Source organism: Rattus norvegicus, chromosome 6 (assembly GCF_036323735.1).
Source record: "Rattus norvegicus strain BN/NHsdMcwi chromosome 6, GRCr8, whole genome shotgun sequence".
NCBI classification, from domain to species: Eukaryota; Metazoa; Chordata; class Mammalia; order Rodentia; family Muridae; genus Rattus; species Rattus norvegicus.
The window spans coordinates 94118123-94140494 of record NC_086024.1 but is presented as its reverse complement, the minus strand read 5'-3'; the positions used below and the strand labels follow the sequence as shown (position 1 = coordinate 94140494).

Sequence of the window (22372 nt, the reverse complement as noted above, 5' to 3'; positions counted from 1 at the left end):
TTCACTCACCAAGACTGAAAGAAAGAAAAAAAATCTATTAATTAGGTACATATATTTATTTACCCAGGGGAGCCATTCAAATTATTGTGAGAATAAGAACACCAAGTGTATAAATGTGTTCACCTCTGTAGGGGGAAGGATAAGTTACTGGTAAGAAGGGCCATGCAAGAGTAAGAAAATACTGATACGGTTCATCAAGGGCGTGCGAACACAGGGGATCATTGTTACTTTTGAGCTGACTATGTATACTTTATATATTCTTTTTATAAAGATATTTATATGAATTTTTATAGAAAAAAGAAAATGTTCAAACCTAAAGACCTTTTCAAGAGTGGAAGTATTTTAGGGTGAATCATCTTCTAATGAGCATGGAATCTAATTTATAAAAGGTAAGTTTAAGAAGGGGCAAAGGTATATCCCAGGAGTCATTAAAACAAGTTGTATCAGAACCTAAGTCTATGTGTGTACGTGTGCACATAGGTTTATATGTGCATGTTTCTGTGCATGTGTGCACATGTGAATGTATGTGTACAGGTGTGTGTTTGTGTTTATGTATGAAAACTGTATATGGAAAAAGAAATAGTGGAATCAGTTAAATGAGAAAATGTTGGGAAGTGGGAATATATAGTACATGTTACATAAATGTATGAGTCATACAGCACATGTCATATATATCTATGGGTCATATAGTACATGTCGAGACTAACAGAAATTTAGAAATTTGTGTTGGTTTTTTTTTTTTATAAGGACAAGGTATGTGGAAAAACATTCCCCACAGGGTCACATGCTCGGACACTTGATCCATTATTGGTGACACTGTGTGACAGTGTTGTAGAACCTTTAGGAAGTGGGGGCTTGATGAAGGGAGTGGGTCAATGGGAGTGGACTATGAGGTTTTGTAGCCAGGTCCTACTTCCTGTCTGCTTTTCTTACTTCCTGTTAATCTCCCTCCTAAATCATAAACCCCAATAAACCCTTCTTCTTTAAGCTGTTTTTCTCAAGTAGTTCATCATGAAAACAAGAAAAATAACTAATTTAGTTAGGCACTGTCACTTTTAAAGAAAAGGCAATAAGCAATATTGACCTTAAACCATAGCCTAGCTCTGCGGCAGGTTCTAGGAAGTCAGCTTCACACTTCAGTAGCCAGGAAGAGAGTAGGATCATGAACTGGAGTGCACTCTGTTTCCTCCATGACCATAGGAGAATATGGCATCCTGTTTAGATCTGACCTCTGTCTGGAGTAACCCATCGCCTGCATGTAATGGACCACAGTAGTTCTGTTCATCATAACCTCAATCATACCCTCTATCATAAGAACCCTGGCAGGGTGTTCTGGCGGAGGTAATCCACCCATGTAAATGCCTGTTGCTGGGTCTGTGGTCTTTTTGCTGGAGAGACATCATCTCTGTTCTACTCTAGTTAAAGCTCCATTTTACCACCGTGTTCTTCAGCTTCTTTGACATTATTTGTATTTCCCAAACTCACAAAGGCAAATTCACTTGAACTCTTAGACTGCTGGTCATATACAGCATCAGTAATGGAATTTATCTAAAGCATAGGTCTTTCCAATCTCTTTGTATGTGTACAAACTCAGTTCCCATGTCCTGAGACAGGAGACTAGGGCAGGGTTTTCCTGATTCCCAGCATGAGACGCCTGAGGAGACCTGGGAGAGTGAGTGGCTGTGTCTTCTGAGATAACCTTGGCTCTAAACCTGGGAATGGGGTTGCTATCATGACCTTTATTACACGCTAAAGCTTCTTCCACCTTAAAACCTACACTTGACTCTGGACCTGGGCTTTGCTCTAAGACCCTGGAAACACGGCGCTTCTTTACTCCAATACGTCTTTACTTTCACGCATTTCTTTGGCGCACTTCACATTCTAACTTTGCTTAGCGCTTCTTTCCCTGCCGCATTTGATGCTCAATGTTGGCTGTACTAGTGAGGCCTCAGGGCTCAGGACTCGCGCGCGTTTAGTTCTGTGAATCTGTTTCTCTTATTCCCAAGCTTCAAGTATGCACTCAACATGCTTGTTAAGTGAGTTCCACACCGGGGTTGGGGGTTTAGCTCAGTGGTAGAGCGCTTGCCTAGGAAGCGCAAAGCCCTGGGTTCGGTCCCCAGCTCCGAAAAAAAGACCCCCCCCAAAAAAAGTGAGTTCCACACCTTCCCTCTCCAATATTAAGCCATTCGCCACAATTCTACTCATAACTGTATTATATCCTGACCATTGCCAGTCTTCCCTCAAAACCAAAACCAGAAACCTAAAACTTTCTAACCTAAAATTTCTACAAATTCCTTTTCTACAAATAGAAATTTCTTATATTTACTGTGCAGCTAAGATAGGGTTTGTTTCTAGATAGCCCAAATTAACACTTTATTTCAAACATTTTTATAACATACTATTGTACTGCCAGTTTTTGTCAAACTATAGAAACCTAAATTCTTGCATTGTATCTTTAGTTTTGGAGAAAGTTAACAGAAATAACCAGAAAGGCTTACACTGCTGTTCTGTTTCTAGTAGATGTGCTCCAGCCTTCACTCAAAGACTGCTTTTTGGGCTACTGTTTCTGATACTCATCTGCCCCCTTTACCGTCCACACTAGCACACTGTATCTACTTTTCTAGTCCAAAGTGATTGAGTTCATAGAGCACCAATTTCTTCTACCAGCTTTTTCCTAAATAAGCTTGTTGTGACAGTCTTTGGCATTGTTCTAGCTTCTAGTCCTTCAGTACAAGAACTGTAGAAATAACCAACCCTGAGTTACATACTAGTCTAGAACACAGAAACTACCTCTGGCAAGTTCCTAGGCTCTCTAATCTCAGATTTCCCAATTATTAAAATAACAATAATAACGCCTACCCTTGAAAGGTCAACTCTTTTTTTTTTCTTTTCTTTTTTCTTTTTTTCGGAGCTGGGGACCGAACCCAGGGCCTTGCGCTTGCTAGGCAAGCGCTCTACCACTGAGCTAAATCCCCAACCCTGAGAGGTCAACTCTTAAGTATGTCCATATACTCAAACTTCCTTCATGCAAATTCAGGTTCAGGATGGGGATTCTCAATGGAGTTCACAGACTTGTTTCCCAGTGGTGGCTCTCAGTAGGATCCTCAACACTACCCCAAACTATGGTGAACCGCACGTTTTTCTGCTCTCTGGCCACCCTGATCTCTGCAAAAAGGCATTGTCCCCTCAGTAAAAGAATCCTCATCTCAAAGTTCTACATGGTCCTGAGCTTCTGCTTACAAATGACTTTCTTGTTCTTTACTTGGGAATTACTGTATTTTCAGAGTCTGTGTCGTCTGCCTTTGTTTTATCTTTATGATGTGGAAAGGCCACTGCACTGTTTGCTTCAAGCACTAGTGAACTATTTTCTCATCAGAGAAACCTGTGGCTTCTTGTGAGAACCTGGTTTCCATTATTATCCCCACACCCCAACTCATCCATTTGGTATCATGCTATGAAAAGTAAGTCAGAAGAAAAACCCTACTTATACCTACAGTTCTCCAACTTAGAAAATATATGACTTTAAGTCATTTATCCTACCAGTAACTGCCATTTTTCCATCTGCAAAATAGATAAGACATGAATATTTTAAAGGCTAAAAATGGGATAATCCAGATGAATTCACATTAGAAATACTGTCATGTGAAACTGCCAGGCACACAGTACTATACCAGGCACTGGGAATAAAGTGGAATTAAGGTAGGAATGGTTAACATCTTTGTTAAAATGTCTACCTCTTATCACTGTATTTCCTAAATATTTTATAGATACTTAACAGCAAGTAAAAACTTAGGTAGTGACGCATCCCCACAAAACACTGAAGTCACCCTCTACAATTCCAGTGTTTATTGAAAGTCTCCATTGGACAAATAATGACTGTGACATTTCCCCCTAATTTATCGCTTACATTGACTGTCCTGATGAGTGTGGAGTGGACTGTTAGGAAGATGATTATGAACATCTCTAGAGATGATGGCATCTCTAACACGCGGGCTAGCTAGCTGCCCAACTGACAACTTCCTAGGCCTTACTCCAGACCATTTGACTCAAAACCCCTGGCTGGATGTGTGGGGACCTTTATTTCTATTAGGCTTCCAATGTGATCTTATAAAAATCCCATTTGAGAATGGCATACCCAAGAAGGAAGGAGGGACCCACTACCTAAGAAATCTGTAACCAAAGACTAAAGAATAATGAGCTGAACATAATGAGAAAATTTTTAATTCTCAGAATAAATCTCTACATGCCTGGCTCCTAGAGAGGTGGAGTCAGTAATCCGACCCAGAGAATAATTCTGAAATCGAGTTGAACATATGCACCTTCACTGATGGTCAGCAGTGTTCCGAGTCCTGTTCTAGAGGGAGAACAAGAATGCAAAGGGACACTAGAAACCTTCACCCAAGTTCTCAAAAGAAGAAAAAACTGTATCTGCAATATTGAAATCCAGGCTTGGTGATCTTGGAAATGATTTCTTCTGACTATCGCCTGCGTGCCCCCCTCTCCACAGCAACCAGGAATCTAGAATACTCTTACATATAAACCTTGCCCACAGGACAGGCTAATCTTGTGATCACCTCATCAATGGAAGGCAAGGAGGCATCATAATCTTTTAACAAAGGAAAACAAGTAACTAACTAGAAGTTACAACTACCCTCTTGGTAAGATAAACAGAAATGAACTCAGAATCAGAGAACCAAGGAGCACTGAACTCCCCTAGTGGGCGTGAACTTTCAAAACAATAACAAGGCAAAGCCAGCTGAACATGTTTTTCTATGCACCACCTGTCCGTGGTTTAAGATCTGCATTGGTTCCGATCATAAAATTAGTTTATAGGGCTTAAGCACTGTGCCTGCAAGAAATCTGGAGCCCAACCCTACAAGGCCGCCCAGCCTGCTCACACTCCTCCAGATCTGGTCCGGAACAGCAGAGCGGGCGGGGCGCGGTTTCTCCTGCATCGCTGCGCTCCTCTCTTCTCTGCTTGCGTGAGCACCGCCCACCCACTCCCGCGTGAACCCACTAGGCCCAGCCCTTCCCTAGGCCCGGTGCTGAATCATGAACCCAGTATCTCCACAAGGTAAAAATCGAAGAACAAAGCCAGGCTTGAGGCTAGTCTGAATTAGGCGAACGGTCCGAATCAGCCAGCAGGCTAGAAACGCCAACTCTACTCGCTTTCTTCCCCATTCCTCCCTAACCCCAAAGTGAAGTAAGTGTACGGTGCTGGAGACTCTCAGGAGGGTAGGTACCCCATCTCCCAGGCTGCTGAGATGCTTCTGCAGCGCAGTGTCCTAGCCTGCGCGCTCCACCTCATTGTTCCACCGCCCGCCCAGAGCCTGCCAGCATCCCAATAAGCCCTTGCCCCAGAAAGCTGGTTGGGGCTCCACCTGCTCCAGATTAGCCCTGTTCCCCCTTTTGCCGGCAAACTACAGCCCCAGACCACCTTCTGCGCCCACCTTTCAATCTATCTCTAGGGCGGAGCCCAGAGTCGCAGGAGCAACGGGGTGGGTGCTGTCCAAATGCTGGGAAGAGGCTGCACAGGATGGGAAAGGAGCCTCAGGCCCGGCCTGCACCAGGCTCAGCACTGGTGACAGCGCGATTCCTCGGAGCCGTGAGCAGTCTTTGGCTGCAGAGGCTGGAACCCAGCAGCAGAAAACACAGGGCCAGACCCTGTAAAGGCTGCACAAGTTACCGATTGCTACTTACCCCAACTGTTTCTGTCCCTGCGGCTCTTAGCCATGGCGGTCTGTGGACTGGTGTGGCGAGGCGCTGTCACTGCTCTTGCGGTCTCCTCCAGGGCCCCGCAGGTTTCTGGCAGTTAAGAGGCTCTGTGCCCGTTCTGGGCGCAGTTCGCTCAGATTCTGAGGATGTTGCTGTGGCGCTGGTGGGAAGGACTGGGGAAGAAAAGGGAGGGGAAAGCTGATGAACGGAGCTCAGCATCACCAGCTGGAGTTCATACAAATACCAGCGTCACACCCTCTCTGTACCTTGGCCCACCCCCCAGACTGTGAAGACAGTGACAGACTATATACTGCATTGTTTTCAACAGAAACCACACAAATAAACAGCACCCCTGCACACTTTCGCAGAATTTAAAAGCATAATCTGGTGACAGAAATACACAAACATCATTATTTTGGCTGTTCCAATACATGCTAGCAACATTTGGGCATATTAAAGTGCTCTGCATTATCCTCCAGGCATCATTTCTTAAGTAATGCCATATTTTAAAAAGAGGATACCTTACCTCCTTGTATATGTATGCTAAGCAAGACTAGATCTTAAAATTAGTCAATTTAGATCAAAGTAAGCTAGAGGTTCATTGTAATTTGTAACTGGTTCAGTGTCTAGTTGCAACATCTACCCCAAACTTGTAAAGACTGTTTGAATATTACACACACACACACACACACACACACACACACACACACTGAACTAAAATCAGGCTCCATAGTCTGGGTGGTACAGGTGCCTTGGTAGCCATAAAGGTTGCAGGCAAATATGAAGGAAAAGCAAACTACAACGAACGCTTTTTTCAAACATCCTTACTCTTTCCTTCTGATGTTTCTGTCTCTTTATCGAAACTTCTGGTGGGTCGGCATCCTACAGATACTATCCCTTCCTGCCTATATTTTCACCGCCATTTTTCTCCTCAGTTTTCCCTTGCCCATATTCTTTTGAACCACACACTGCCAGCCTCTTAAAGACTAGATCTATGGTCTCTGCTTAAGTAGAACATGTTAACAAGCAAACTCCTCACTTTTGTAAAACCTATACCCCCTTTTTGAGAAGTAATCTATGGGTAAGTACTATGAGACTAGACATTACAAAAAAACCTTAGTAAATAATTAAGTGTATAGTGTGTCTTCAACTGTTGCCCAAAGATTTTTCACCAAATCACTTCTGCACATCCTGGTATCCTTGTCTGCATTATTTTTATATTATTTTAAATGGAGATATTAAAACAATTCTATAATTTCTTTACATTTTACAGTTAGCAGTTCTCATTCTCTCCCCCCCCCGCTACACACACACACACACACACACACACACACACACACACACACACAAGCTTTTATATGTTAACTATCCCTATGGTTTGGATGAGATATCTCAGTAATCTACACACACACACACACACACACACACACACACACACACACACACACTCAAGCTCTTATATGTTAACTATCCCTATGGTTTGGATGAGATATCTCTCAGTAATCTACACACACACACACACACACACACACACACTCAAGCTCTTATATGTTAACTATCCCTATGGTTTGGATGAGATATCTCTCAGTAATCTTAGACATTTGAACTTCAGTTGGTGGCACTGTTACAGTACGTTTACCAGGTATGGTCTTTCTGGAGGAAGAATGTCATTGAGGACAGGTTTTGAGAACTTACTTGCTGCTTGCAAGATGTGAGCTCTTATTTGTTGCTAGTATGCTCCCCAGCCTAGATAGTAATAGACTCCTCCCTCTAGAACTGAAGCCCAAAATATATCCTTTCTCCCATAAGTTGCCTTGGTCATTGTCCTAGGGCTTCTATTGCTAGAGTGAAACATCACAACCAGAAAGCAAGTTGAGGAGGGTTTATTTGACTAGACTTCCATACTGCTGTTCATTATTGAAGAGAGTCAGAGCAGGAACTCAAGCAGGGCAGGAACCTGAAGGCAGGATCTGATGAAGAAGTCATGGAGGGGTGTGCTGACTGTCTTGCCCAGATTACATTCTTTAGAACCCAGGATCAAAGACAGAATCACTCAAAATGGGCTGGGTCCTCCCCTATCAATCATTAATTAAGAAAAAACTCTATAGCCAGATCTAATAGAATCATTTTTCTCAATTGAGTTTCCCTCTTTGTTTTGTTTTTACATTGTTTTTCTCCCCTCAGTTATTTCTTTTTCTTTTCTTTTTTCTTTTTTTTTTTCTTTTCTATTTTTTCAGAGCTGGGGACCGAACCCAGGGCCTTGCGCTTACTAGGCAAGTGCTCTACCATTGAGCTAAATCCCCAACCCCATTATTTCTTTTTAAAAACAAAGATTTATTTATTTAATGTATATAGGTATGCTGTAGCTGTCCTCAGACACACCAGAAGAGGACATGAGATCCCATTACAGATAGTTGTGAGCTACCATGTGGTTGCTGGGAATTGAACTTAGAACCTCTAGAAGAGCAGTTGGTACTCTTAACCACTGAGCCATCTCTCCAGGCCCAAGTTTCCCTCCTTTGAGTTAACTCTAGCTTGTGTCAAGTTGACATAAAATGAGCCAGCACAGAACAGAAAAATCATTGGTGTCATGAATTCTTTAAAAGACTGTTCAATACCACCCTTATTTTTAAAATGTGTGTGTGTGTGTGTGTGTGTGTGTGTGTGCATGCACATGCGCGCTCTCGCGCTAATAGAGGTACGAGGAGGATGTCTAGTGTCCTTTTCTATCACTCGATGCCTTGTTCTATTGTGACAAAGCCTCAGTGAACCTGGAGCTCACCAATTAGGACAGGCTGGCTGTTAGCAAAGCCTGGAGATCCTGTCTCTCCCCGAGCTAGCACTGGGGTTATAGGTTCTAGCACTCCTTGGCATTTTTCACGGGTACTAGAGATTTGAACTCAGGCTGTTATACACAGCCAGTGGTCTTATCCACTGAGATATCTCTTCAGCCTGCCTGCTTTTTTTTGGGGGGGGGGGTTCTTTTTTTTTTGGAGCTGGGGACCGAACCCAGGGCCTTGCACTTCCTAGGCAAGTGCTCTGCCACTGAGCTAAATCCCCAACCCCCCTGCTTGCTTTTTAATATTCAAAATTCCCTAGATTTAGCCAAAAGGAGCTTCTTTGACTCTGCCCCTGTATTTTTAAATTAACATTTGCCTAATTTATTTTAGGCACTTCCTTGTTTTCTGGCACAAGGAAATGTTTCAGTGCTCCCTCCTATTTCCCTGCCTGGAGCTGGATAAGGCATTTCTCCAGGCAGCTCTGGCTCCTTTCAGGCTGTGCTCACTGCTGCTGGAGTGCCGCTGTTCCCTGCTTCTTTCTGTAGGCATCTCTGGAACAGTTTACCTATGACAGGATATTGCCTCACAGCCCAGGTTGGACTTGACCCCTGGTTTTCCTGATTCCAACTCCTGAATAGTCCATTGTAAGCATGTGCCACTGCCATGCCTAAATTTATTTTACTTTATTATATTATAGTTTGAAACAAAGTTTCATTATGCAATCCTGGTTGGTCCAGAACTCACTATGTAGACCACCCTGGCTTCCAACTCAGAGATCTTCCTGCCTCTGCCTCCTGAGAACTGGGAGTGAACATGTGCACCACCATGCCTGGGCTCTGGATTTGATTCATTTTTTAACCATGAACTTAATAAACCCAAAGGAAATACTTTAAATGAAAATAAACAGAGTTATTTGTTCTATGTGGGGAGCTATAATTGTAAAATACTAGAATCAAGTGAAATGCTTACACATTGCACAGTGGTTGAATAAGACGGAATGCAACTGCACAGTGTACCAGTAGTTGTCCTTAAAACAAAGACTCGGAAAATCATTCTAAACTAACAATGAGCGATTTCCATCCATTTCAATGGACGATGGCTCAAAGAACTAATAATATACCCTTCCATAAAGTAGAAATGGCTATAAAATAATGTTTCTGTGTATCTGCGTGATAAGCACAGTAGAACTAAACCAGGAGGCAATGAGATAGATGGCTGACAGGAGGTAGCTGGGAACAGGATAAGAAAAATGGCAGGAGGGCTGGGGTGCTGATGTCCTCCAAGAGTAGCCTGTGTACATGCTCTCTGACCATTATTACAACAGTTTCATGTGCCCAAGATAAACAAGTAAACTAACCAGCATGTGGACAGAATTGTGCTTTAGCCCTTTGCTATCATCAGGTACAAGATATGGAAGAAACTAACTTTCAACTGCAAAACTGCACTTAACACAAAAGCAGAGGTCAGCGGCATGGTTCAGCAGGTAGACGCTTGCTGCCAAGCCTGACAGCCTAGGCTAATCCTGTCTCACATGGTAGACCAACTCCAACAACTTATTCTCTGTTCTCTATACATCCTCTCCTCTAAATAATAAATAAATGTAAAGATTAATCAATAAAATAACAGTGAACTTAACACATCACTTGGGAGGCTGAAAAAATGAGGATTTCAAGTCCAAGGCCAGTCTTGAATAAATAAACTCAGAGCCAAAGTGAGTGCCTGAAAAAAATAAATGAATAAAAATATAACAACAGGAACTAAACATAGGAACTGTTTTCTTTTTTTTAATTGGATATTTTATTTATTTACATTTCAAATGATATCCTCTTTCTCAGTTTCCCCTCCAGAAACCCCCATCACATCCTGTCTCCCCCTGTTTCTATGAGGGTACTACCCCCACCCACCCACTCCTGCCTTCCCACCCTGGCATTCTCCTATACTGGGGCATCAAGCCTTCAGAGGACCAAGGACCTCTCCTCCCACTGATGCTAGACAAGGCCATCCTCTGCTACATATGCAGCTGGAGCCATGGGTCATTCCATGTATATTCTCTAGTTGGTGGTTTAGTCCCTGGGAGATCTGGGGGTCTGGTTGATATTGTTCTTCCCACAGGGTTGCAAGCCCCTTTGGCTTCTTCAGTCCTTCCCCTAACTCCTGCATTGGGTTCCCCATGCTCAGTCCAATAGTTGGCTGTGAGCATCCACATCTGTATTAGTCAGTCTCTGACAGAGCCTCTCAGAAGACAGCTACATCAGGCTCCCGTTAGCAAGTACTTCTTGGCATCTGCAATAGTGTATGGGTTTGGTGTCTGTATATGGGATGGATCCCCAGGTGGGGCAGTCTCTAGATAGCCTTTCCTTCAGTCTCTGCTCCACACTTCATCTCCGTATTTCCTCCCATGAGTAGTTTGTTCCCCCTTCTAAGAAGGACTGAAGCATCCACACTTTGGTCTATCTTCTTCTTGAGCTTCATGAGGTCTGTGAATTGTATCTTGGGTAATTCAAGCTTTTGGGCTAATATCTACTTCTCAGTGAGTGCATATCATGTGTGTTCTTTTGTGATTGGGTTACCTCACTCAGCATGATATTTTCTGATTCCATCCATTTGCCTAAGAATTTCATGAAGTTTTTAATAGCTGAGTAGTACTCCATTGGGTTAATGTACCACATTTTCTGTATCCATTCCTCTGTTGAAGGACATCTGGGTTCTTTCCAGCTTCTGGCTATTATAAATATGGCTGCTATGAACATAGTGGAGCATGTGTCCTTGTTATATGTTAGAGCATCTTTTGGGTATATGCCCAGGAGTTATATAGCTGGGTCCTCAGGTAGCACTATGTCCAATTTTCTGAGTAACCTCCAGTCTGATTTCCAGAATGGTTGTACCAGCTTGCAATCCCACCAGCAATGGAGGAGTGTTCCTCTTTCTCCACATCCTTGCCAGCATCTGCTGTCACCGGACTTTTTGGTCTTAGCCATTCTGACTGGTGTGAGGTGGAATCTCAGGTTTGTTTTAATATGCATTTCACTGATGACTAAGGATGTTGAATATTTCTTTGGGTACTTCTCAGCCATTCAGTATTTCTCAGTTGAGAACTCTTTATTTAGCTCTGTATCCATCTTTAATAGCATTATTTGATTCTCTGGAGTCTAATTTCTTTGGTTCCTTGTATATATTGGATATTAGCCCTCTATCAGATGTAGGACTTTCCCAATCTGTTAGTTGCCATTTTATCCTATTGACAGTGTCTTTTACCTTACAGAAGCTTTGCAGTTTTATGAGGTCCCATTTGTCAATTGTTAATCTTAGAGCATAAGCCATTGGTGTTCTGTTCAGGAAATTTTCCCCTGTGCCCATGTGTTCCAGACTCTTCCCCCACTTTTTCTTCTATTAGTTTGAGTGTATCTGCTTTTATGTGAAGGTCTGTGATCCACTTGGATTTGAGTTTTGTACAAGGAGTTAAGAATGGATGGATTTGCATTCTTCTACGTGCTGACCGCCAAGGAACTGTATTATTCTTTTGTTGTTGTTTAGTTTAGTTTAGTTAGTTTTATATTGCTTAGCATCCATGAACTAAAAATTATGTATGTACTAGGATTAAAGAGATATAAAGCACATAATAACAGAGAGAGTTAAATAAGGTGTAGAAGGGGAAGGATAGAATGAACTCTGAGACACTCAAGTATAATCTAAGGTATTAATATGACATAATAAGTCCCCAGCTCCGAAAAAAAGAACCAAAAAAAAATGACATAATAAAAACACAAATAATCTGAAATTTTAAGTAGCCAGAAGTTCTCAGATATTTTGTATGTCCCAAGTGAACACATGTAAATGGCTAGTAGGACATCTTCAGTTGTTACAGAAATGCAAATCAAAACCGAATGTTACTACCGTCAACGTCTCTGGTGACTATGACCAAGAGACATCATAAAGCACTGATGAGTATATAGGGAAAGTGGTACCTTCACACACTACAGGTGAAAACAGAAAATGCTACAGCAGCATGAGAACGAAGTCTGGTCATTCCTCAAACTAAAAACAGGATTACTATGTGATTTAGCAATTCTCCTTCTAGGTATATATCCCAAAGAATTTACAATGGAAGTTCACACAGAAACTTGTTTAGAAATGTTAGTGTTAATAATATGGAAAAAACAAAAGCCACCTGTAGTGGTTTGAATGAAAACAGAATGAAAACAGCCCCCATAGGCTCATAAAGAGTGACATTATTTGAAAGGATTAGGACTTGTGGCCTTGTGGGAGTCCTCAGCACTATTGGTGAAAGTTTGTCACTAGGTTGGGCTTTGAGGTTTTAGAAACTCAAGCCAGGCCCAGTGTCACTCTATCTCCTTGGTGTCTGCCCATGCAGATGTAGAATGTTCAGCTACCTCTCCAGCACCATGTCTGCCTGTACAGTGCTATGCTTCCCTCCATGATGATAATGGACTAAATCTCTAAACTGTAAGCCAGCCCCAGTTAAATGTTTTCTTTTATAAGAGTTATTGTGGTCATGGTGCCTTTTCACAGCAACAAAACCCAACTAAAACATATGGGAAATGCCAAATAACTAGTGGGTAGGCAAAATGTGAGCTATTCATACAATGAAATACTATTTAGTCAGAAGGAAAAAAATACTGATACATGCTACATCAATAAACTTTGAGGTAAAGCTCTTATATCTCAAAAAAATCTTAATATTTAAACTGTTTTCTCTGTATCCTCAATTAATTTTTCTTCTATTTGTACTATTCACACTCATTTTACCTCATCATAAATAAAGTCCTTCCTAATTTAGTTTTCCCATCACTGGTACCCAACTGCTGCTTGCCTCTGTATTGTATAAATGAGTCTGTAACAAGCAGTTTGAAGAGGTATTAGCATGCTTTTGCACGTATTTCACAAAGGCTTACAAGCTCTCACATGAACTAGGTTGACCTTGGTGGTTAACTGATCAGTTCAACATATGGATTATATTTGTTAGGGCTGTGTAAAACAAATTCTAGGAAGTCCCACACCCGCGGATCCCGGCCCGCAGCAGCTCTCTGCTCCCAAACCCCGTGGGAGAGAGACCTCACCACCTGATCAGGTGGGCACTCCTGAGGCTGCAGAGCGGAGGAGACCACCAACATTGCCCACCCCTGCCCACATCCCTGGCCCAAGAGGCAACTGTATAAGGCCTCTGGGTTCCCGTAGGGGAGGGCCCAGGAGTGGCAGGACCCCTGCGCCTGAGACACCGCCGGAACCTGAAGGAAACAGACCGGATAAACAGTTCTCTGCACCCAAATCCCGTGGGAGGGAGAGCTAAACCTTCAGAGAGGCGGGCACGCCTGGGAAACAAGAAGAGACTGCACTCTGTGCACATCCAGACGCCAGAGGAAAACACCAAACGCCATCTGGAACCCTGGTGCACGGAGGCTCCCGGAAAGAGCGGCGCAGATCTTCCTGGTTGCTGCCACAGCGGAGAGGACTTAGGCAGTACCTCACGAGCAAACTTGAGCCTTGGAACCGCAGGTAGGACCAACTTTTCCCCTGCAAGAAACCTGCCTGGTGAACTCAAGACACAGGCCCACAGGAACAGCTGAAGACCTGTAGAGAGGAAAAACTACACGCCCGAAAGCAGAACACTCTGTCCCCATAACTGGCTGAAAGAAAACAGGAAAACAGGTCTACAGCACTCCTGACACACAGGCTTATAGGACAGTCTAGCCACGGTCAGAAATAGCAGAACAAAGTAACACTAGAGATAATCTGATGGCGAGAGGCAAGCGCAGGAACCCAAGCAACAGAAACCAAGACTACATGGCATCATCGGAGCCCAATTCTCCCACCAAAATAAACATGGAATATCCAAACACACCAGAAAAGCAAGATCTAGTTTCAAAATCATATTTGATCATGATGCTGGAGGACTTCAAGAAAGACATAAAGAACTCCCTTAGAGAACAAGTAGAAGCCTACAGAGAGGAATCGCAAAAATCCCTGAAAGAATTCCAGGAAAACACAATCAAACAGTTGAAGGAATTAAAAATGGAAATAGAAGCAATCAAGAAAGAACACATGGAAACAACCCTGGACATAGAAAATCAAAAGAAAAGACAAGGAGCTGTAGATACAAGCTTCACCAACAGAATACAAGAGATGGAAGAGAGAATCTCGGGAGCAGAAGATTCCATAGAAATCATTGACTCAACTGTCAAAGATAATGTAAAGCAGAAAAAGCTACTGGTCCAAAACATACAGGAAATCCAGGACTCAATGAGAAGATCAAACCTAAGGATAATAGGTATAGAAGAGAGTGAAGACTCCCAGCTCAAAGGACCAGTAAATATCTTCAACAAAATCATAGAAGAAAACTTCCCTAACCTAAAAAAAGAGATACCCATAGGCATACAAGAAGCCTACAGAACTCGAAATAGATTGGACCAGAAAAGAAACACCTCCCGTCACATAATAGTCAAAACACCAAACGCACAAAATAAAGAAAGAATATTAAAAGCAGTAAGGGAAAAAGGTCAAGTAACATATAAAGGCAGACCTATCAGAATCACACCAGACTTTTCGCCAGAAACTATGAAGGCCAGAAGATCCTGGACTGATGTCATACAGACCCTAAGAGAACACAAATGCCAGCCCAGGTTACTGTATCCTGCAAAACTCTCAATTAACATAGATGGAGAAACCAAGATATGACAAAACCAAATTTACACAATATCTTTCTACAAATCCAGCACTACAAAGGATAATAAAGGGTAAAGCCCAACATAGGGAGGCAAGCTATACCCTAGAAGAAGCAAGAAACTAATCATCTTGGCAACAAAACAAAGAGAAGAAAAGCACACAAACATAACCTCATATCCAAATATGAATATAACAGGAAGCAATAATCACTATTCCTTAATATCTCTCAACATCAATGGCCTCAACTCCCCAATAAAAAGACATAGATTAACAAACTGGATACGCAATGAGGACCCTGCATTCTGCTGCCTACAGGAAACACACCTCAGAGACAAAGACAGACACTACCTCAGAGTGAAAGGCTGGAAAACAACTTTCCAAGCAAATGGTCAGAAGAAGCAAGCTGGAGTAGCCATTCTAATATCAAATAAAATCAATTTTCAATTAAAAGTCATCAAAAAAGATAAGGAAGGACACTTCATATTCATCAAAGGAAAAATCCACCAAGATGAACTCTCAATCCTCATCTTCGGTTGGTTTATATACAAGTGTGCAATTTCTAGGCTTGAAAGTAAAATGATGCTATCTGGTGCTGGATAGAGGAGCCTTATTTTTTAATTATGGCAGCTTGCTATTTTTGTAACATGGTGATTTGGTTGAACACAATAAAGTACAGTAGTAACTGAAAAAAAACAAAAAACAAAAAAAAAAACAAATTCTAATGGCTTACATAAAAAAAAATTCCCTCTAATGGAATAACATGAACATCTAAGATGGTGCATTCAACAAGAAGAACAAGATTTGCATTTTCTTCCATCCTTTACTTGGGGCTTCTATCATGTGATCCAAGCTACCTACTCTATCTAGCGAACATTATCATGCTCAATTAACATGAGAATGTTAAGGTGCATACCTAGGACTTCAGACATAGTCGTTCTCACTTTCTGTGTGGAACAACAACCAATTTCCCTGTAGTAATTAGGACCAGGAAGAGCAACCAATACAATCTGCTCTCTGATTTGTTGGTTCTGTGTCATGAAGACCAAAAACTGCTATGTAGTAGCTTCTTCCTCCAGTTAATAAAATTGTGACTTACTTATATGAGAGAAAGCATCTGTTCCTTGGCCAGTTAGGCCTTCAGACTCACCAAGTCCATTGTGCAGAGAATAAGTTATAAGGACAAAAATTCTGTAAGAATTATTAGGAATAATTAATCTAAAAGCAATGATACTTCTACCCCTTGGTTCACAGGCCCATGAATTCAGGCCATGGGTTATATATGTAAGCATATAAGAGAATAATGGGTTAATTTGTATGCCATGTTGCCATGTCTTCATGGGTCTCTTATGGTTTTACTGCTGTGAACAGACACACTACTATCACATGGCCCAGGGAGTGGCACTATTAGGAGGTGTTGGAAGAGGTGTGTCACAGTGGGTATGGGCTTTAAGACCTTCATCCTAGCTCTCTGGAAGCCAGTATTCTGCTAGCAGTCTTCAGATGAAGATGTAGAACTCTCAGCTCCTCCTGTACCATGCCTGTCTGGATGATGCCATGTTCCTACCTTGATGATAATGGACTGAACCTCTGAACCTGTAAGTCAGCCCTAATTAAATGTTGTCCATATAAGAGTTGCATTGGTCATGGTGTCTATTCACAGCAGTAAAACCTAACTAAGACAGAAGTTGGTACCAGGGACTGGGAAATTGCTGTAATAGGCCTGACCATGCTTTTCTCTGGAAGAATGTGGATTTTGGGACTTCGGATTTGAAAAGCCATGCTATGCTTTAAGCAGGGTTTAATGGACCACTCTAGTAGGAATAAGGAAGACTTTGTTTCTAAGGGTGATATGAACTATGGAAGCCTGGTTCTAGAGGTTTCAGATGACAAGAATTTTAGTATGTGGCCAAGAGACTGTTCTTGAGATATTTTGGTGAGGAATGTGGCTGCTTTTGGCAAAGAATCTGCCTGAGGCTAAGGTGAACAGACTCAGGTTAATTGCATTGACAAAGGAAGGCTCAGAAAAGTCCAGCATAGACTTTGTTCTCTGGTTAAGATTCATGAAGAGCATTTTGAACAAGCAGAGCAAATTTAGAAAGAAAAAATATAAAATATGTTTTAAATATTATAAGGGTATCAGGAAGTAAATGGAGCTGAATCCTATGTTCTAGGAGTTATCAGATTAAGGGAATAAAACTTTGGAGCAAGATCCTACCCAGCTAAATTTAGATCAAGGCATGGAGGTAACAACTTTAATCCCTGGAGATAAAGCCAAACACATCTCTAATTTAAGGCCAGCCTGGGACAGAGCAAGTTCTAGGTGAAGAAGAGCTTAAGTCCAGGTGTGGAGGTACACACCTTTAATCCCAGCACTGATAAATTAATAGAACAAGGTGGGGGCATATTTCAGCCACAGCAAGCAGCAGAATTCAGCAGTTTGAGTCATTTGGCTCTGGCTTTAATAGAATAGAAGGGAGTACTGGGACAATTGATGCTGGTGAGCTGGAGCTCAGACATTAGCGGGGATTAAGAAGAGACCAGCATCACTAAGGTGAAATATTCTGGGAAGTGTTTTCTGAGAGCACAAAGAAGCTGTATTCCAGAAATAGCCAAGGTTGTACCTCGTGCTGCAGCTGTAAGTGGTAATGTGTGAGAGTCACCCAGGTGGTACTGGTTTTGAAGGCATGAAGGTGTCATGAAGAACAGCTGAGGCTTGGCGCTGCAAGAGCCCATGGAAGGCCATTGCTAAAGGTGTGGCCCCAGTTGCAGTTGACACTGCAGTTGCAGTGGCGGGACTGAAGGGGTCATGCAAAGAGTTTGAGGCTTGGCACCATTACAGAGCCTATGAGTGAAGCCTAATTGTAACAGAAGACCCCAGTGTACTGGAGATACCAGTACCATGGGATGATCACCAAGAACAGCAGCAGCAGTGGAGTGGATCAACCTGAGCTGATACAGAGGGAAGAGTGGAGAAGTGACATCAGTCCTTTGGAGGAGTCCAGAAGATCATGTGTGTAGCCCAGACATTGAAACATGAAGCTGTAACATTGAAGTTAGTTGCCTTGGAGGCCCCAAGATGTTTGAGATGCTAGGGCTGACTGCTGAGGATAGCTGAGAACAGGAGTGGAAGCAGCCCAGGAGAAAGAAGTTTGTTGCAGTCAATACAGATGAAAAAGGAGTTGGAGATCTAAATACTGCTTTGACATCAGACATGGAGATGCAAAGTTCAGAGTTTACCCAGCTGGTTTTCTGTTTTGCTTTGGTGAGTACAGTTAAGTGATTGGATGAAACTCAGAAGAGACTTTGAACTTTGGACTTTTAACTTTGTTGAGACTGCTATAGACTATGCAGACTTTGGAAGTTGGACTAATTGTATTTTGCATTATGCTATGTTTTGATATAGCTACATACACTCATATGTTTGGATAAGCCTATGGGATCACGGAGTGGAATGTGATAGTTTGTATATGCTTGACCCTGGAAGTGGCACTATTAGGAGGTGTGACCCTGTTGGAGTAGGTGTGGTCTTGTTGAAATAGGTGAGTATGGGCATTAAAACCCTCATCCTACCTGTCTGGACGCCAGTATTCTGCTAGCAGCCTTCAGATGAAGATGTAGAGCTCTCAGTTCCTCCTGCACCAGGCCTGCCTGGATGCTGCCAAGTTCCTGCCTTGATGATAATGGACTGAACCTCTGAACCTGTAAGCCAGCCCCAATTAAATGTTGTCCTTTATAAGATTTGCCTTGGTCATGGTGTCTGTTCACAGCAGTAAAACCCTAACAAGACAAAGCTTTATGACAGGAAAAATAAACCAAGTGCAATATGAATCTGTTTCTGTGGTGGCAAATTGCCTTCCCCATCAAAATAGAAAAGATCTAGTACAATTAAATTACTATCAGATAAGTGGCTGATGTAGACAACAACATCAGACTTGAGTCTCTGTCATGGTCTCTGACATAAGTAGGTTAAACACTCCACAATGGCAAAAACTAAGTTATACTTGGCAAACAGAAATTCATACTGTTGAGTCTACTATTTAGCTTAAGTTCTTGTCGTCACATGAGGCAACTAAGCAAGTAGCTCACTTACTGGGCAAAGAGACTGGCTGGTTTATATCTACAGAGCATATCATCTTGAAGAATCACTTATCAGGGTGGATACCCTCAGGTCTGGTATGGTTCACAAATATTTCCACATTCTATGTATTTTTAATAACCTATCCACAATACCTTATCTACTGACATCTTTAATTTGAATCTTCTTTCCAAGTCACTGACCAATCTATTACCTACTATTCATACATCAATATTAATTCATAACTCAGGCCAACTCTTTTCCTAACAAAAAGATCAATGAAATGTATTATTCAATATTGTGCCACTGGAGAATTTTTCTTCATTATCATCATTCCACTTTGTGGAATAGGGCCATAAATAAGTGTCAAACTTCTTCACATTAGTGCTAATGCAGAATACCGATTATTAATAAACAAGGCCTGTACATGTACTTCCTCTGCTAACTGACCTGAGACTGCATATATGTAAGAGAAAAAAAGGAGGCTCAGGGGGTGGCAAAAGAAAGGAAGATGCCAGGGAAATTTGTTAGAAATCTACCTGTGCTTCCAGATCGTGCCAAGCTTTTCCAGTATGCACTGTTCCATTCCAATGGAATTCTGCTGTCTGCATTTATAATTCAGTAAACTAGACAACAACACACAGTTCCTAAAGACCAGTTTATGTCACATTGTCACTTAGTATCTTATAGTCTGGTGTTAAATATGTGCCAATGCCTGGTAGCAAGCCAAAAGTTGGCTTTCAGTAGTGTAGACATCTCAGATATGCCATGCTCATATTCCAAAATCCTGGGTAGGACCCTGAGTGCTATGATTCTCATTTTGGGTTTACAAGAGACTCTATATACTATTTGTGTTTGCCATCAGGTCTGCCGAGTCCTAAAACCTAAGTATCAAGACACCATATGTCATAGCATGGGTCATCAGCCTTGTTATTTGTTCAAATTCCCATGAAAACTGATAGTCATGTGATATGAGGAAAAGGATCAAAGAGCAGTGAATGTAGTACATCATCTTCAGAATTCACACAGGACAGCTAAGCACATCAACTCATCCTTTGAGATGGATACATTTCAATAGGTGCTAGCACCACATGGATTTATGTCTCATCCTCTGGTACAAGGATATTTTGGTTTTGTTTTAAGGGATGAGTTAATATACTTTGCCCAGTGTAGTCCCAAACTCCTGGACTTATGGATGTCCTGTCTTAAGTCCCTAATATCCATCACTGTATGTATGTGATCACATCTGCCTGAATAGTCTTCCTAAAGTATGTAGGCTGGTAGCTACTTCTCATTCCTCGGTCCCATTTTTCTAAAATGGAATCAAAATGATAGACTGCCAATGGTGTTCTTCTTGATAGCAAGGAAACAAAGGTCAGTCTAGAATTATACTGTGTTGCTGCACTGAAAAGCCTATCACAGCCTCAGGAAGGCAAATGCTTCAGATTATCCTAGCTAACCGGAACTGAAAAGGCTACATTTTGGGCTTCAAGTCAGCAGCTGAGTTCAGGCTACCAAGCTAAGTTTATTGGCTCTAGTTAAGGTCCTAGATGCAGAATAACAAATTAATTGGCATAAACATTTAATTGACAGTTCTTCTGTGTGTGTGTGTGTGTGTGTGTGTGTGTGTGTGTGTGTATGTGTGTGTGTGTGTGTGTGTGTTTTACCCAAGTATGCACATGTACAAGTAAGCTTCCCTATGTGTGCTCACTCTTGTGTGTGCATGTAGAGGCCAGGAATTGACAATGACTTCCTCAATTGCTTCTCTACGTTTTTATTTCTTTGAAGCAAGGATTCTCCCTCAGCCCCAGGCTCACCGTTTCAACTCGACTGGCTGGCCAGAAAGTCCCTGAGGTCTTCTACTCTGCATTTCTAGTGCAGGGGCTACAGGTGATGCCACCACACTTGGCTTTCAGATGGGTGCTGGGGACCTGAACTAAGGGTGTCACCCTTGCTCAGCAAATGCTTTGTCTACAGAGGTATTTCCCTGAAATTGGTGATTTTTTTTTTTATAATTCACAAACATCTCCAAGCTAATTTGTCTATTTGAGATGGTTTGAATGTGTCCACCAAAGTTAATATGTTGGAGACTTAACCCCTATTGTAACCATGTCAAAACAAGGCTCCTTTAAGGGATGATTAGGTCAGGAAGACTGGACCCTCCTACATTCTTTACTGAAGAGTTTCCTTCATCTACCTATTTCACATTAGCAAGTTCTTGTTCTGCTGCCTTTTCCTAAGTGATAATATAACCAGAATGCCAATATCAAGCATCTTGATATTGGACTGTCTAACCTTCAGAACTGAGAGATAATGAATTTGCAGTCTGTGGTGTTATAACAACATAAAATGGATTAAGACTCTACTGAACCTCTCTATCTCTCAGATTTAATTTTTTAAAGATTTTTTAAATGTGTATTTTGCCTGCATGCATGGTGACTGCAATGGTCAGAAGTAAGTGTTGGGTCCTCTGGAACTAGAGTTAGAGATGGTGAGTTACCATGGGTCCTCTGAACAAACGTGGTCCTCTGAAAGAGCAGTGAGTGTCCTTATCCTCTGACCCATCCTTCCAGTCCCATTTCTCAGACTTTTAACAACTGCACTAATGTCTTTCCAGTCTTTAACAGTTACACATAGCTAATTTTCTGGGTGATAAGGTTTAACTTGATTTTCTCCTGTAGGCACAGGGGTCACACTAGGCCTATCAGTCCTCCAATTTCACATCCCTCCATTGACATTCATGAGCCTCTTCTGAGTCTCCTCGGTGTGCTGTGCCCATTCTCACATACATTTTGGAACTGGGAAAATAGCCTCAGCATTTATCTTTACTTCTAGATGTCTCATGAACGATACCCTAGCCTGGACTGCATCTGACTTCCTTCAGTTTCTACTGAGATCACTGGAGTACTGGGGTGTTAACAATGATGCTGTAGGGGTGCTGTTCAGGCCATTACCCTCTAGACTGTCTGGGAATTTCATATTCCTCAATTCATATTCATCCTGGTGAAAGGTTGCAGGTCTCTTTGGAAATTGCCACAGGTAAGGGGCAATCATTAAATGTAAACATAGGCAGCCTTCCTCGAAGAAACCTGCACCCCACCCCTTATTTAAGGGATTCCAT

The 22372-nt window shown here is 42.0% G+C and overlaps 1 protein-coding gene across 2 annotated transcripts in view; it reads right to left on the bottom strand.

Moving 5' to 3' along the window:
- Atl1 (atlastin GTPase 1) overlaps positions 1 to 22372 on the bottom strand; it is a 97807-nt gene that overhangs the window by 70461 nt on the left and 4974 nt on the right. For both annotated transcript variants that reach the window (XM_017594227.3, NM_001009831.2), the window contains exon 2: positions 5701 to 5888. In XM_017594227.3, coding sequence (XP_017449716.1) covers positions 5701 to 5734 — 34 coding nt within the window. In that variant the 5' untranslated portion in view covers positions 5735 to 5888. The remainder of the gene's footprint in view (positions 1 to 5700; positions 5889 to 22372) is intronic.